Genomic DNA, 18,057 nt, shown 5'->3' on the forward strand with positions numbered 1-18,057 from the left:
AGCACAATAAGGATGCTGTATTAACTTTTTTTATGTAACACGAATCAGCTCAGCCTGAGACCTCGTGTACCAATACCAAGGCTTTGTTGTAGGATCTGTGTGTCCTTTGGCTTCACATTCCCAACACTGTCATTCCAAATGCACAGTTCTGCTTTCTGTGACAGGATTCCCTGGACCTGTATCAAACAATATTAGCACCGATAATTTGTTTGGCAGTAAAGTGGTGGCCAAAAATCCCCACTCACTCCATGGATTTCAGTCACCCTGTGTGCAGTGATTCACCAACTTTTCCAAATCCATATTTGGGATCTTGACAAATGCTTTTTGCAGAGTAGCAGACATCATCATTCTGTGAACAAATAGTATCACAGCAGTGAAATCATACCTGCCAGAAAGTGTCATGCTTTCAACTTTATTTCCATTTCCTTTATTTTAACCCAGCAGTGGCAGGCATTTCGCTTTTGACATTTTCTACTAACACACATCTCCACGTTGAATTCATTTTATTAATGAGAGACAAAAATGTCCTAGGGGGAGCACTACTAACTTGGACAAGTCACACAAGTAATTCCACAATTACTTGATTCTTTTTTGCCGTTGCTAAGCTTCTTTTTGCCTTGGTGCCCTAGGCTTGACACCCCATTGCCTGAACCAAAGGGAAATCCATGCCGGATTCTTTCTGGGGATTGACAGGATGAGAGAATGTGGCTCTGCTCTGCATAACTTTTTCCTTTAATTTCCTCTCTGTTGTAGTTCTCACTCTCAGTGATCTTCAGTACCTTGATCTAAGATCAGAATCATGGGACCAAGCAGCCATTCACAGATTCTCCTCACCATAACTTTCAACCTCCAAGACCAAGAGGTGACATAAAAACCCAAACTGATGTGTACAATAAAAAATAGAAGAGCCAGAATCTTGTAACAATTGGGAATTTGTTTTTCCTTTTCCTTTTATAAAGTTTTCTAAAATCCCAGCCTCAAAAGTTCCGATCTGAATAATTTATGGAAGCAGGAAAATAACAGCAGGTTTGTGTGAGGCTGAATTAGATGGGGTCCAAAATGAGTGACATACCTTGTAATGAAGTATAGTTGACAGGTCTGCTCTTTGTACCAGCCCATTCATCCAGCTAAGGGACTGCCCCTAGGCTACTAAAATACTGTCAACATTTCAAGGAATGATGATCTAAGGTCACTCCAAAACATGAGTGGCTGCATGGAAATCAGACAGAGCCTTAGGTTATATGAGGCCTTAATGGTGTAACTCCATCCAACTCGCTTCCTGCCTGTGGCTGGTCCCCTATTCACTGCTCATCCATCATCCCCTTCCGCCAAGTTGCCATCCAAGAACAAAGGCTACTGAGGTATATAGCTAACTGGCCAGCACATCAGGCGTGCAGGAAGTGAAGAGAGAGAGGAGACATTTGGAGAAGAATCTCATGTTGACTGCATCATACTTACCTGGGTGACAAATGGGGAATGAACAAAGAAGCTGAATAGGGAGGAATGGTTACAACATGCTAGATTGGATAATACATTTAAGTCCCTTTTACTGGAGTTGACAACTATTTAGCAGTGTGGTGCAAGGTCCCTTGATATGCAAATTCCTATGTAACAGTGGAAGTAGCCTGGGTAAGGCTACCACAGTGAAGCACTGAGTGGGTTAATTAAAAATCTTCTTAACATTCAGAAGTAAAACTGATGTAAAAGCATGAAGAAGCCAGAGTTATTTGGGTTTTTAATTCATAATTTTTCTGTCACCAAACCAACATCCTCTTGACCGGTGTCTGAATCTATTTCAGAAACTTTTAAACATTTCTTCTATTGCTGTTGTTTTTTTTAAAAACATAGATTCTGCTATCCTTACATGCAAAATAGTGCATAGATTATAGTGTTTTCCTTTCATACATACAAACCCCAGTAAAAAAAGTTGAATACAATATACACAGTGGGAAATATAATCCTGGAATATGTGTCAATGACGTGATTGTTCTGCAAAATAATCCTGCCCACATTTCCTTTCAAGGATCTCTTCCTTTTTATTCGGGTTGCATCCAGGTTGGCGATGCTGGCTGCCCGTCCCCGGGCTGAGCTCTCTTCAGAGTGGACCACAAAGGTGGTCATATCAATGTCAGCCTCATTGTCATGATAGCAGCCATCAAAGGCCATTGCTTGTACTGCATCAATGTTATACATTCCTGAAACCTGGCAACAGAGAATTATTGTGTGAGTAAGCAGCAGCCATTGGAGTGCTAAATAATGAAGCTCTATCCACTGAATAATCATCCACATGGAGGCTCTGTCTGCTAATGGCTGTGCTGGATGGAAAAAAATGTGGCTACCTCATAACATGAGCAAGTGAATACCTACTTGTGGGATTTGCCTACTATCAGCAGGGCCATGTTAGCTACAGCTCGGAGAACACATCATAACATTTTCTATGAATAGTCTCTTGAATAAAACAGTGAATTCACTAGAGCTATACAAGTCCCTTTTATGTGTTCTCCTCCCTCGGATTATCTACCGAATGAGTTTCCAGGTGGGAATGTTTGTGGGAAAAGGCATTTTAAGTGAATATTAGAAAGATTAATGGAAAGCAATTTTTTTTAACTTGTCAATGTGATTATTCACATTAGAAATCTGATTCTAAGAACCAACACAGTCACACATCACACCAGGAAACAGAACCATGCCATGTGACCTCTCTCTCCAATCAAAAATCACTAAAAGTAATTGGAGGTAGGGGGAAAGGAGAAAAGGCCTTTCCTCTTCAGGAAGCAGGAGTAGGAAGACCCCGTTGGCCATCAGGATGTGGGAAGATCCCATCCCACTCAGGATCCCAGAATGAAGAAAGATAGGGGCCCTCAATTACCAGGAATGGGGAGAAAGAGTTGATGGAGACCTTCCCTCTCAATGACCAGAAGGGGCAGAGAAAGTATGGACAGACTCTCACTCCCACGTCCCCAGGATAGAAATATAGGTATGGAGTCCCCTTATCTTCTCCCCCCAGAAGAACAGGGGAGAGTAGACCTATCCAGGATCCAGGAGAGGGAACGTACCTTCCCTCCCATCAGTCAAGAGGAGGAAAGAATGGATAATCAATTAGTCACTGAGCAGAGACAAACAGTCACAGCACACACGTCACAAAATGCAATGGCATGTTGCTGTATTCAGATTACTTTGTGGCTTCTGTGAGGCTGTCTGACGACAACAAAACACACACGTTTGTACCTTCCCTCTTTTTTTGAGTTGTTTTCTCTCTTCTGCTGTGGTGAGATAATTCACAGCTGCATATTCAATGACGGACAGGAAGACAAAAAGAAAACTGATCCATAAGTATACATCCACAGCTTTTATGTAAGACACCTGAGGCATTGAGGCACTTACTCCTGTGATTATGGTTGACATGGTCAGCACAGTAGTTATACCTGCCGAAGAAAGAAGTGATTAACACAAAAGATCCAATTGTTTTTATTTAACTGGCCACCAACTGCTTGATCAGAAAGCTTTGTGGGTGCAACCAGTTGATCCCCCTTTTCAACTCTTTGTACAGGCTATGAAATGTGGGGTGTACCATGAAGGGCCATTTTACAGGACCTACCAAATACACCACCAGATTCATTAGGTCACCTCTGTGTTCATTCTTTGGGAAATTTGATGGTCACAGAAAGGGCTACAATGTGCCTTGTCCAGCTCTGCACAAGTGTGAACAGAGAGGATGCTACTTGTGATTCCATGTGAGGTCCAGGAGAACGAAGTACCAACAGCAGCACTAGAAAATGAGTAAGAACTGGAGTGAAGACAGGGCTGTGGTCAGCACACCTAGGCTGGTGCCAGGGACAATGTGTCCAATGCATCCTGTTAAAAGTTGCAGAAGATGCCACCGCTGTGTGTGCTGGGCCTAATTCATTTCTCATTGACACCAGCGAACATCAAGACTAAATCAACTGAAATCAGTGGAACTACATCAGTGTAAAACCAGCATAAGTGAGGGGAATATCAGGCCTGTTGTGTCTACCTGAGGCATTATGCCTCTGGGAGCTACTACTGGAGCAATATGCTTTCCTATTCTCTTTCTCATTCACTCCCTAAGCACAGCCAGTGCCTTAAAAACCACAATCAAGCCCAAACAATTTTCCCAAGAATTCACTTTAGAAATTAGGAAGGTATTTTTTAGATTACTATGGCAGCTCCTTGACAAGCAGGTGGGAGGAGGGATCCCCTCCACTCAATTCTAGCAACTGAGAAGAGAACCAAGAGATTCATTGTGTTGTACAATGACATTATGTCATGTAACATCAGTACAGTGTGAAGTGTCGTGCTGGCACATCATTGTCCCACATTGACTCAAAGGAAAAAATAACACAACAGGACCTTGTGATCTAAGCTACATCTCTGCAACCCTATGTGGTGCAGTGATTCTCCAGCTGTTAAATACCGAGTGCTGCCTCTCTTTATTTTGGGTAGTGCAATGGCCACAATGGAAATGACTTAAAAGGGATGGGGACTGACTACATAGGAATTGCCATATCAGAACAGACCAACTGACCTTCACAGACTGATATCCTTTTTCCAATACATAAATTCTCATATAATTTAAAGAAAGAAAACTGGTAACTTGCTAACTTCAGTAGAGCACAGTCTTATCAACATTTTTAGATCACCTTTTGAGACTTTCAAGAATTTTTACTTTATTCAAAATAATGCATGATAGTTTTCCCATACATAAAGAGAAACAGGAGTTTCATTTATAGCAGTAGACAGGATATCTTCTAACAACTTTTCTTAGACCAACAAATAATTTATATCTTATCTTCTTATATATTATAAATTTTGATTGTTCCAATAAAAAGGAATCGCATTCTTTACAGGTCTCCTTTTTCCAGGATCAATATGACGACAGAAAAACATTTTCTTTAGCAGCTCTAACTCCAGTTGATGTTATTTTACACTAGAGTTCTCAAAGTTTTCCCTTGTCTGAGAAGTATGACAAAACAATCAGTTTCTGAGATCAAAGATGCTCTGATAGTAAGAATGAATAATGGGAACGCCACCATTAATTCTTAAATCTATAGCAATGGGACTTGGAAGCATTACAGGTACATTTGATAGAGCAATATGTCTCCACCAGATTCTCAAAGAGATGTTAATCTTGGGGAAAAAACTGTATTAATTCCCAGGCCATTAGTGTTAATCTCCCATCAAAGACAGAGGTTTGAAATGATCTCAAGTGATCAATCGCTGGAGAAAATTATCATGTTCTAAAAAGTGACTAGTTAGTTTCTTATACACCCAATCCTGTGAGTGTTGAATCCAGAAGGGTGCATAGGTCAGGCCTTTACTGAGCAAAGTGTTAAGGCACCAAATGCAAAATTTTCAAAAGCACTTAAGTGACACAAGAGCCTAGGTCCTATTTTCAAAAGTGACTTAGGCACCAAGGCTCCGATGTGACTACCTGCATTGTTAGGCACCTAAATACCTTTGAAAATCTGGTCTTAAGCAGGTTAGACACCTAATTCCCATTGATTTCAAGGAGGGAGTTAGGCACCTAGTGGAATTTTCAAAACCACCAAAACAGGTTAGGTACCTATCTGAATCTTTAGATGCCTAAATACCTTTGAAAATCAAGCCCTAAATACCTATGTCAACTTTTGACAATGAGACTTCATAAATAACTTAGGCACTTTTTAAAATTTTACCCCATGCATTTTAACACAACAGAACATTTAGAAATGCAATATAACCCAACTCTAAATAATAGAATCAAAATATTAAACTGCCTCACAGCACTATTCTATAGCACTTACATCGCTGAGAAACTGCTCGCTTTGTGTGTGGAGGGAAATCATCCCTTTCCTAGAGTCCACACACAGGGACTCCTGTTTATGCACAGATCTCCATCTCCTATAGGGGGAGTATGATGTCAGTGGCCTCTGGGGCACTGGCGGCTGCCCAGGAACCCATTGAGAATCCTGCATGGATTTGAGGATCCATACTAGTGTTGGAGGTGGGTTCGGGCCAGGCTGGCATGCATATTTTCCTCTCCTCCACTCCAAGTCCATATTACCTTTTCCTCAGCACTCCCTGCTCCTTCTGCATTACAGAACATTGCCTTGTGGGGTGGGGAGGCGAATGGCTTTCCATGGGCATCTGTCAGAGGGATAAGTCCTGGCAGGACAGCCGCATTGGGAGCCAGAAGGTGGAGGGAAAGGTCAATGGGCCCCTGAGCTAGTGCAGAAGCACAAGGCCTCCACATGGATAGCCCCATGCCTCCTGAATATTCTCCCCTCCCCCCAAAATTTGCAGGACTTGGGGGGCCAGACTGCCTGCTTCGTCCACAGAGGAGCAAATTGATTCTTCATGACAGCTGCATTTAAATGAAATTCCATGAGGGGAACCACAGACAATGCCTCTCCCTCTAGTGCCCCCTCACACATTTTGTAGTACAATAAAACTGATTTGTGGAGTGCAAAATTCCCCCTTTCCAAAGGCAGAGGATGTATAAAGGAATGGATATGTGAGGATGACAATGATGCTGTCACTCAGGTACCCATCTGATACATGGCCACATATACACTGCAATCAGAACCCAGTTAAACTACCTAAAGCCCTCTTCCCTCTCCCTCCTATCCCTCTCCAAGACTAGATTGCAAAAAGGTTTACCCAGTGATACCCTGGCAGGAACAGCTCTTCTGTCAATCCAAAATGAAACCCAGGACAGCATCACCATCAGCATAGCTGGGAAATAGGATTGTAGCACAAAAAAGAAAATATGCCTTCTTAGGGCAAAGTTTATAAAAAGGCGGTTGTACCAACCTGTTGAAAGAAAGAGAGCAGAGAAAAAAAGAGATCAATGTTTTCATAAATATAAGCACTCTTCTGACCAACCTCTGCTTTTCACTTTGCTTGCCCTTATAATTAATAAATAAAATAAATAAATAAATAATAATGCCTTCATTTTATATCATGACTTTCATCTCAAAGTGCTTTACAAACTGTTATCCACCCACCACTAAAATGGAGCTATGTCTGGAGTGAAATAGTACAGCTGTTTAAAGGTGCAGAAAAATACTACTTTACAGTTGAGGACAGAAAATGAAAAAAATTGAAACTGAAACCTCTGGGAGAAAGAGGCAGGCAGAATATATGTTTCCAAAATGGAATTTGGCTAGGACAGTGAGACCGACATCCCTGCTCCCATGAAAAGTGGCATGAGGTCTTTTATTGCTGCAAATGCTCAAAGTTGTTTTATGTTACAACAGTATGGTTCCTTTTCTAGCACAGGGCATGGATGCTAGTTTAGAACTGATTTCAGAGAGAAGAGAGTGCCAACCACTGAATTACCAGGGTGACATTCTGCAGCACTGGATGGTCCGAGTTTAGAGACACATGGTGGGTGAGGTAATATCTTTTATTGCACCATCTTCTGTTTAGTCATAGACAAAGGAGGGTTAGTAGGTTATAGATTGTTGCAATGAGCCATAAATCCAGTGCCTTTATTAAGAGGGGTAGCCGTGTTAGTCTGAATCTGTAAAAAGCAACAGAGGGTCCTGTGGCACCTTTAAGACTAACAGAAGTATTGGAGCATAGGCTTTCGTGGGTGAATGCCCACTTCATCATTCACCCACAAAAGCTTATGCTCCAATACTTCTGTTAGTCTTAAAGGTGCCACAGGACCCTCTGTTGTCTTTATTAAGTCTGTGATTTTTAGTGTCCAACAAAGTTCTGAATGTTAGCTCCCAGGCTCATCTTTTAAAGGTGTTGTGCAGATTTCCTTTGAGGATAAGGACTGATGGGTCAGATATGGAGTGATTGTTTTGTGAAAAGCGTTTGCCCACAGGTGACATGGCGTTTTTGTCTTCTATCTGAAGAAGTGAGGTTTTTACCCACGAAAGCTTATGCCCAAATAAATCCGTTAGTCTTTAAGGTGCCACCGACTCCTTGTTGTTTTTAATCATTTTTCTGTGAGAGCTCATTCAGGAGCATACCAATTGTCTCATTTCACCCACATAGCTGTTATGGAGGCATTTAGTGCACTGGATGAGGTACACCACATGTGATAGGCATGGGTAGCACGATGGATCTTGAATGGTGTGTTGTGGGCGGGTACTGGTCATCTTAGCAGAGGCAATATGTCTGCAGGTTTTGCATCTTTTGTTATTGGAGGGTCCGGTGCACAGTGCTGCTTTGAGTTGGTGGGTCCTGGTCTGTGGGGAGCTTGGTTCTGATGATGAACTTAGGGAGGTTGTTTGAAGGCCAGAAGTGGGGGTTCAGGAAAGATTTTTTTCAGGATGGGATCCCCATGAGTAATTGTTTAAAGATACCCCATATAGGTTCCAATGCGGGGTGATAGGTGACAACTAGTGGTGGGGGGGGTTTTTTTGTTTTGTTTTTTTCACATTGAAGCAAGTTCTCCTTTGTTCTAAGACTGCAGAGGTGTTAACTTCCCACTTCACCTGGAATAGTCTCTTACAACACATTAACTCCTTATGCTAAACAATCTGTCCCACCTTTAGCTGTGATACTCCAAGTATCTTTCCTAGACCCGAAGAAGAGCTCTGTGTAAACTCAAGAGCTTGTCTCTTTCACCAACACAAATTGGGCCAATAAAAGATGTTATTTCACCCACTTTGTCTCTCTAGTATCCTGGGACCAACACAGCTACAACACTAGGAACAACAGTGAATTTAGAGTACAGAGTGAGGTTAAAAGAAGACAGAAATGGCTGGAAAGCCAGAACCTGCCTTTGCAGTGAGAATATAGGCATGAATGAGATTGTAGTAGAACACTCGTGCCAGTTTAAAGAGCTTTTTTAGGAATTTATCACCTGATAATAACAATCCAATCTAAAATTAAACATAACCTATATGGTTTTAGCCTGGGATAGGATTTTTATTTAAAAAAAAAAATAATTTCTTCAGAACTATGGTCCAGACTGGATCCTCCTTTGCGGAACCCCTGGGGAGGGGAAAGACAGGCTGGAGAATTCTGAGAGCGTTATTTCATGGAATTCCTTGCAAAATGTTCCTGAAATGGGGAGAATTTAGAGGATGGTGAAGTGAGGAAGGGATGAGGACTTCCAAACCGGTGGATAACGGGGATCTACAGGAAAGGACAACCCAGATCTCTGTCAGCAGGAGATGTCCAGGGGTATGTCTACACTGGAGCTGGGATCCAGACTCCCAGCGCGGGGAGACAGACTCACAATAGCAGGGCAGAAGCTAGTGCACTAAAAATAGCAGTGTGGATGCTGCAGTTTGAATTCTCAATCCCACCTGACCCGCTAGGCTTGAGAGCCTGAGTGGCAGCCTGAGCTGCAACTTCCACATAGCTATTTTTAGCACACTAGCTTGAGCCCTGCTAATGCAAATCTGTCTACCCAGGCTGAGAGGCTCGCACCCTGCTGCAGTGTATATGTACCCTATAGGACCAGCTTCTGTCTCTGTTCATCAGTCGTCTGGCCCCTCCTGCCAGGAGGGCTCCTACCAGAGTCACACCACCATTGGTGTCCCCCTGCACTTGCTCAGTAATGCTCAGTAATGTTATTAGCTTAAGAGGCGCTGTGCTGCATTTAATAACCATCTTCCATGAGAAAGGAAAGGAAAAGAAAAAAATACAGTATCCTATAATAAATTCCAGGCAAAACAAAGCTAAAGTGCAGTTATATTCTGACAAGTGACTACAAGAAAAAGGCCCCATTTTACTCAACAGATTTGCTCCTTGTGTGTATTCAGTCATATCTCATTGATTTCAGTGACAAAAATACATCTTTCCTGCTTTTAATTATTTTACCCTGCAGAGCCAGCACTTCATAAACACGTGTGTTTATTAAGTTCCAATCACTTACACCTTTGCAAACTCACTGCAGACCAGGGGTTTGCGCAGGTATCACTGATGGCCTGATCTAAAGGCAATGAAGTTGCACACGTGCCACTGAGGGCCTCATTTGTCCTGCAGAACTTTTATTAAATGATGAAGGTGAATGAGGTGAAAATGACCCCGCTTGACTTTCAGAGCCCAGCCTAACTGTGGGGTGCCAGCAGTAAAATGAGCACAATGACGTGGATATTAGTGAGGTGCAACAAACGTGGAGCTCCCCACTGACATTCACATGGCCACTTTTCAGGTTAAAGATGCTCTTTAAGTCTGGAATTCTGCCTTTAGCTTATACTGTTTTATGTCACTTTTTCACAAGAGCCAGAGCTAAGGATGAAGTGTCTGTGCAAACTGTGAATTTTTCCAAGTTTAGCTAGATGGCATCACAACCTCAATACTAGTAACAAATATTGCTGAATTTAATAGCAGATATTAAAGTGCAAACATTGCAGTTTTAAATGAATTTTATCTAAAGGTTAAAAAGAAGCACTCCTATAAATAAATCTATTTGCAGCTTTCCTGCATGTCTTAAAGCCTTTTATTAAGCTTTATACACATCACGATACTACATGAAATCACCTCTACTCCATTAATAAGCTTTGAAATTGAGGCGCAACATACTCACTGAAATGAATTGATTCACAATAGATACTTTAGCACACGCAGCATGCATATTATTTTACCAGTTTTAAAAAATCCTGTGACTGTATTTAGGATCACATGCACAATATACAGAAGATAAAAAACAGCTGTGGATGAATTCATGACCATAATACTCTCAAAAGGTTCTGAACTCTTTTCAGGTTATGAATAGTGCCAGAACCACAAGAGGAAATTAAGACCCATATTTTGGGGCAGATATTTATATTGAAACAAGATTGCACTGGGGTCTCCATAAATATTTTTACGATGTAGAGGAGGGATTTTCCTCTGAAACTTTTTGTATAAACATGAAAAATGTAGTGAGCAATTAATGCTGAGTTAGAATAGTTGTTAGTGCTCTGCATACCTGTTCCTTGAGGTCAGCTGTGCTGTGGAGGCATCACATGATTACTGGATTGTTTTCGCAACATTTCACAGCTAGCATTCAAAATTCATGAGTCAGGCCCATAGAGCCATAAGATTTTGGAAAAAGAATAGATTTGGGGTTCTTTTTATTTGCCTTCTAGGTTTTGAGCCTTCTGGGTTCATATTTTCAAGCTTTTTCTCTGCAACCAAGAGGGCTAGAAACTTACTTTATAAAAAAAAAGAAAAAAAGGGGGGGGGGGGAAGCTGAGATCCTCCTGTGATCACCTGGCCTTAAAAAAATGACCAAATCGTGCAAGAGCTGGCAACACTGCTACTGCTCTACATGCCCCCTTTCTACAGGGTCTTCTTTAGAGACCAGTATTTTAGATACTATATGGCACCTCAGTGTTATACAGACCGCATATTACATATGTAATGTAATTCAAAAAAAACTGGGAGCCAGAGTGAAGACAGATCCATTGTGAGCAAATAGATCAGTCAGTTTATAATTCTAGGTTTTCTTAGTGGAAATGATAATGCTCATCATTATCTATTAATAGTAAAATAAAATGTAAAGTATATGCTGTATGGTTGAGCTAGGTGTTTATCTTCTAATGCCAACAAGCATACTATACCAGTACTGCTGTAGAAAGCTAGTCCACTAGAAGCACTGAACTCTTCAATGAAAAACTGGGAAAGGGAGATCTGCTCATCCGTGGTCAGCGACTCATTCCCATGTTTCCAGTACAGCATCAGATCATCTTCATTATAAGCATCTAAGAAAAAATAAAAGCTAAATTACCAACTCTGCTAGGCTCAGGCTTCCACTTGTTTCATTGGGGACAGCACCTTAACTCAAGCTGGTCGGAAAAATTTCAGCGAAACATTCTTGTGTCGGAATTTCCAGTTCATCAACATCTAAATGTTTCACAGGGATTATTCAATTTTGACAAAGTTCTGATGGAATCCAGCCAGAGTCGCGATGGAATCCTGCCTTTCCTTCCAGTTCAGCAGCACTGGGACCCTAGAGCTTCCAGGATCTGCAACTCTGGGGCAGCCCAGCCAGCAAACTGCCCCAGACCTGGGACTCCATTCCCTTTCACAGAGAATTTTGAAATTTTTGCTTTTCAATCCAAATCAGAATGAAATCATATTTTTCAATATTGAAGTTCTCTGCAAAATGGAATTCCCTTTCTCCGCCCAGCTCTACTGCTTCTATAGTCCTTGGTTAGGGGTGGGCAAACAAGGCCAGGTGAGAAAAAAATTGCCCCTGTAAAATATAAACTATTTGACAGTGGCAAAACAAACAATTTTTTTAAGGCTTGAAAAAATTCAGTCAGTTGATTCCTACATTCTCTCATTTTTGTGTGTCTTTGCTCTCTCTTTTTTTCAGCCTAGTCCATAAAGCAGAAGTTTCACAATGTCACAAGAGACCACATTCTGAAGTCATTACTCAATTTTAACTTGGTCCTTACTCAGGTAAAATTCCCTTCAAAGTCAACAAGATTTTTGACTTCAGGATTTGGCCCAGGGTATTTCCAACCTAGCTGGAATCAGGAGCAATCAACAGTCTCACAAGAGTGGCTTTCTTGTGATAACCAAAGGAGTTCAGATACATTTTGGTAATTATTTGAACTTTTGAGGCTTATCTGTAGTAAAACCTTTGCAGCAATTCTCCCAACACTGGTTTGGATTTGAATCTTGGCTATGGAAATGTACAAGATGCACACAGTGAGCTCACACTTGGGATGGGGGAAACCTCTGCTAATTGCTGCCTAAGGGATTGATCCCATAACCACTCCATGTACAGAACTCCCATTGAAGTTAAGGTAATTCAACATGTTTCGCAGCTGCTGGATTGAACTCTAAGGGACTGCTCCTACACCCACTGAAATCCATGGGAGGCTTGCCATTGATTTCAGCATGAGTAGATGCAATGCTGGCAGATCAGATGCCAGCTCCTACCAAGACCCCTGGTCCTTGCTGAACACTGACAAATTCATAGCCAGGAACCAGTTTGTATTGTTAAAACAGATATTAGAGTTAAAAGAATGTGTTTAGACTTTATGAAATGCTGGTAGGACGCTGCATGTATTACTCTTACTTATAATATCTGTATCCCATGTTACAGGGTAATATTTAGTGTTTGCTCTGTAACTACAAAAATGTTGCTAAGGGCAAGTCTATGCTTAAAATGATGTGCCGCTGTAGGGCTTTAATGAAGAGAACTCTCCCATCAGCGTAGTTAACCCACCTCCCCAAGAGGCGGTAGCTATGTTGACGGGAGAAGCTCTATCGGCAACATAGACATAGAGCGGTCTACACAGGGGGTTAGGTTGGTATAACTGTCACTCAGGAATGTGGATTTTTCACACCCCTGAGCAACATAGTTACACCGATATAGGTCTGTAATGTAGACCAGACTTAAGCCTGTAAACCCCCATAGTCAGGAGAGAAGCATTTACAAATACTAGTTTACCACAAGAGGTGTCATCTCCTCCCCAACAAAAGGAGGCCTGTAGACACCAGACACACCATTGTGGAACATCAGGGGACAAAAAAAGACTTTGTTAATTGCTTCTCTGACACCCAGGAAGAGGGTACGTCCACAAGTCCTCGTCCCATCACAGCTTGAATGCTGGGGGAAGGGAATAAAAATCCCTGTTAAGAAGAAATTATCACCACTATGCTGCTTAGAATTCGGAGGGAGCAATACTTCTAAGCATAAGCAAGAGATTCCCAAGAGGTTTACTTTGGGTTAGTCCTAAAGGACATACAGAGCTTGTAAATATAGCAGCTACTATTAGCTTTTGGAAGCCTAAGACTGTAACTCATTTGTGTGTGTGTTTGCCTTCTTTAACCTTGTAAATAACTCTGATTTCTTGTTCCTAGTTAATACACCCTTTAGTTAGGTTATTACAGGATTGACTACAAGAGTTGTCTTTGGTGAGAGATCTAAGGTACAACTAACCTGGGGTAAGTGACTGGTCCTTTGGAACGGGGAATAACCTGAATACTGTTGTGATTTTTAGTGTAGGGGATCATCTATCACAAAGGCAGGCTTGCCTGGCTGGCAAGATAGACCGGAGTGCCCAAGGTTGTTACAGTGCTTAAGGAGTTCACGCTTGATATTTGGTTGGTGAAATCTAATTACAGAACACCAATTTGGGTTTGTGCTCTGCTTCTTCACAGTTTGCCCTGAGGTTGGCACCCATGTTCATGAGCCACTTCAGGCAACCTGACAGTAGGTTCAGGCCTAAATCGGCTCTAATGTCTGGCTACCATTATCAGGAATAACATTCGGTGCTTGTACCATAGAGACTGCAGTTTGTATGGTTTTTACTAATCACCAGGAGAACAAGATCTAGAAGCCTTTGTATTCTGTTGTTATTCACAGATACTTGCAGATAACCTTTAAAAATGAATTATGCTGAAGGACAAATGACTCCATCTTTCAACGTACTATTCTCCATGCCTAAGAAGTAGGCGGAAGCATCTTTACCTTTCTTGTTTTCCAAAAATATTCAGTGTTCTGGGGGGGGTTATTCCCAAGAGTCCCCAGAAAGGCCAGTGTTCTGTATGTGTAGACTGAAAGGCTCAGGTCACATATATTCCAAAGTAAGTATAGAAAGTCATCTAGCAAGGGGGAATTACTATGACAAAAATTAAATGTGGGTAAGGACGCACATATAATGAATATATATGGTACCATGATTGAGTCAAACTTACAACTTTCCAGTTCTAGAGAGCAGTTCTGAGTGTCCAGAGGGAATCGGCTGAAATCCATAAAACACATGGAAGAAACTGTAATCCTACAATAAGGACCAGAAAACAATTGTTGAAGATAATTTTCACTATTCCTAAAAGGAATTTGTGACTTTGTAGACTTCTTATTGTGGACCCTGGGGTCACTGAGGGGTTTCAAAAGTTTTCTGATCTTTGCCATTTTGAATTACATATTCTAAAATCTCTTTTTTTGATTAAAAGGTAAATCCAAACCAGTGGGAGCCTTTTTTTTTTAAATAGACAATATTTTCTTATTACTATTTCACCCCCAATTGTTAATCTCTCCACTGGCTGGCTCCCCATTTTCCATCATTGAAAGTTCATGTTGCTTGCTGTCACTTTTGAATTCCGCATAACTGGTTATACTTCAAAATTTACACCTTAACAAGATCAACAGGGGAAGTTCAGAATTCTTGGTGCTATTATTTCAAGTCTTTCTGACTCCAGAACCAAAGAGACATCAGTGCAGAGGATATTCTTCAGGAGAGTAATTTCACAACTAGAAAGGCTATAATATATATTTCCATCAAAAGATAAACCCTGATTTTCAAGCTACTCACACTGGGGACTGCACATAGAAAAGTGCTTAATACTTTTTATGCATGCATGTTTGAAAATCATTCTAAAAATGTAGGAAAATCCAAGCAAAGATGTTAATTCTGTCATTCCATCTGTTTTTCCATGAATGTGTGGAGGATCAGTGTCCCCGACACTATAGCCAAGAAACCTAAATAAAGGGTTAGAGGCAGCAGTTCAAATATGAATACCATATATAGTTCTAGTTATTGCTAAATTTCCCTGTGCTGTCACAGCCTGCTTGACATTTTGCTTTGATCTTCCAGAGGCAAACCCAAATTGAATTCTACTGTGCTTATAATTGAATTTCAATGACTCATGGCTGGTGACTGCATTGTGGATGGATGTTTACAAGTGTAGGAACTTATGTGGTTGAAATAAGGCTTTGAAGTTGACACTTCTTTAAAATGATGTATAAAAGTTGTACCTCTGTGGGTGCAGTTGTTTCAGTCTATGTAGCTGCAGAAGATTCAATAAACCAGCAGCTGTATATTGATTGATAGAATGAAGATAAGATTATCAAGAATTTTTTTTAAAAACATGAAATCCTAGACTCTGGACATTGTAGATAAATCTGTGGAATATGCACATTTTCCACAAATAAGGATTTGGAATACATCCTAACCTAGGATGCGATATCAAAAGATGCTTTTTATGAACATATGATTCTTTAAGAAGAAAGGCATTAATATAGCTGAGGCTATAGACACACTGTATGACCTTAATCATTCTAAACCTCTTCGAAACCAAAGAACGTTTCCTTTGATCGATTTCACACTAGGAGGTATATTGCACTACATTGAAAGTAGACAGTCTCCTACGGGACTTTGTGATTGGCAGACATAAAAACCTTGCAATCTGTTTAAATACTGTGTGTGTGTCTGTGTGTGCCCGTGTGCACATATATACATATATTTGACTACTACTCTCCAGACAAATAACTGAAATTCTTGGGGAGATCTCAGAACTATCAGTGTCAGTAGCGGGGGAAGTAATAATTGCTGCGCCTCTAAATTTATTCAGTGGCCTATATTTACTCTGTGGCCTGTGTTATACAGGAGGTTAGACTAGACAGTCGCAATGATCCTTTCTGGTGTAGGAATCTATGAAATTTCATCTCTATGCAGAGGGCCCCTGCACTGGGGAAAATTTCATCCATTAAGATCGTCTCTGCCACATCATGCAACGTACATAAGACGTACGTCTTATAAAAAATAAACGATACATTGCAGATAATAAGGGGAAGTTTAATGATGAAGCTATTGTCTAGTACATCAGCCAATTTCTTGTAGGGAAATTAGGGATTCTTTAACAATTCTAAGCACTGCACAGTTGATATCAACTCCAATAATCTGCTCTGACTGTATGTGTGGAACTCCTATTGATATTGTGGCAATGCTGTGCATGTACCATAGAAAAAAAATATCAGGACTGACATCATTAATGCAGAGCCCAGGGGAGAATTTTGTTCTGTTAGCAATTTCTGACTTTATTGCAATCACTGGGCAAAAATGCATAGTAAGTACTGCAATATTAATACAACCATTGACATTAATGGTAGTATGCAGTGTTGCTCCCAGGATATGGCACACACAAGGTGGGTGAAGTAATACCTTTTATTGGACCAACTTCTGTTGGTGAAAGGGACAAGCTTTTGAAGGTCTGAAGAGCTCTGTGTAGCTCAAAAGCTTGTCTCTTTCACCAACAGAAGTTGGTCCTATAAAAGATATCTCACCCACCTTGTCTCTCTCATTAACAGTAGTAGTTTTTTAATAGTAGCAATCTCTTATATCTGATGTCTTTTCATGTAATTTTTAAAAAAAATGAACAAGATGTAAACATTCCCATCATCCCACCACACAAACTACAGAAAATGTTTAACAAGGGAATGATAGGAAATTTTATAAGCTGTAATGTCAATTCTGAATTTATTTTCATAGTGGTAAACTAGGAATTTCAAATACTTGGAAAATCACATTAGCTGACACAGAGCTTGTCTTAGGTACTGACATACAGGTGGTCACCAATTCCCAGGGTCTCCTTAGTGAAAACAGGGATTAATGCCGGTCCACATCTCAGAATCTTGAGGAGGTGTTCAAGGTCCCTTATTTCCTTATTTGAAAAGGACTAATGTGTCTTTGGGTCAGCCCTGAGCTGCCACCTTATATGCAACAGAACCTATGACAACCCCAACATATTGAATAAAAAAATAAACCCCTATGAAAACTCCATGTTTAACCACAAGGATTTCAGATAATTTTTCAGCTCGACAACTTCTGAGCTTGCTCTGTCCAGGCAGGCAGCAGCCACGTAGAATTTTGCTGCTGATAGTTATAGGGGGGTAACTGCCCTTACCTTAGGCTGAAGAGTACGTTGCCATCAGGGTACACTCGGAGCATCACATTCTCCATAGTTGTATCATGGATGAAAGATCTTTTGGAATGGACAAAAAATACATCAGGTACCCAGATCTTTTTGATCAATCTTCCATCAAAGGTCATGCTTCTGTTTTTGGTACTAGGAAACGAAAGCCTCTCATCCTTCCAGTAATGTCTGAGGTATAAGGTCATCGTGAAGTCCTTTGCATAAAGAAAATTAAGAGGAAGAGATGTGTGTGTGTTTTTCCTGGTTCTGAATACAGCAATAACCAGAACAACTAATCAAACCTGATGACTTTGAACTACTTTTGCTCTGGGCTTCAAGAGCAGAATCCTCAAACCAGAGAGAGATCACCAGAGCCATGCAGTGAGAGCACAACACAGATGGAAGATATCTTGAGATGTCTGCTGTTTGGTAGTACTTATAGTCAGCTAA

At 40.8% G+C, this 18,057-nt stretch overlaps 1 protein-coding gene across 2 annotated transcripts in view; it reads right to left on the bottom strand.

The window, feature by feature from the left end:
- Positions 1–1,761: 1,761 nt before the first annotated feature.
- The window catches only part of GABRR3 (gamma-aminobutyric acid type A receptor subunit rho3), a 35,897-nt gene continuing 19,601 nt past the window's right edge, over positions 1,762–18,057 (bottom strand). For both annotated transcript variants that reach the window (XM_054016431.1, XM_054016433.1), the window contains 6 exons: positions 17,599–17,822; positions 14,611–14,693; positions 11,517–11,657; positions 6,661–6,813; positions 3,229–3,425; positions 1,762–2,202 (listed from right to left, as the gene is read on the bottom strand). In XM_054016431.1, coding sequence (XP_053872406.1) covers positions 1,900–2,202; positions 3,229–3,425; positions 6,661–6,813; positions 11,517–11,657; positions 14,611–14,693; positions 17,599–17,822 — 1,101 coding nt within the window. In that variant the 3' untranslated portion in view covers positions 1,762–1,899. The remainder of the gene's footprint in view (positions 2,203–3,228; positions 3,426–6,660; positions 6,814–11,516; positions 11,658–14,610; positions 14,694–17,598; positions 17,823–18,057) is intronic.

Source organism: Malaclemys terrapin, chromosome 1 (assembly GCF_027887155.1).
Source record: "Malaclemys terrapin pileata isolate rMalTer1 chromosome 1, rMalTer1.hap1, whole genome shotgun sequence".
Taxonomy (NCBI): Eukaryota; Metazoa; Chordata; order Testudines; family Emydidae; genus Malaclemys; species Malaclemys terrapin.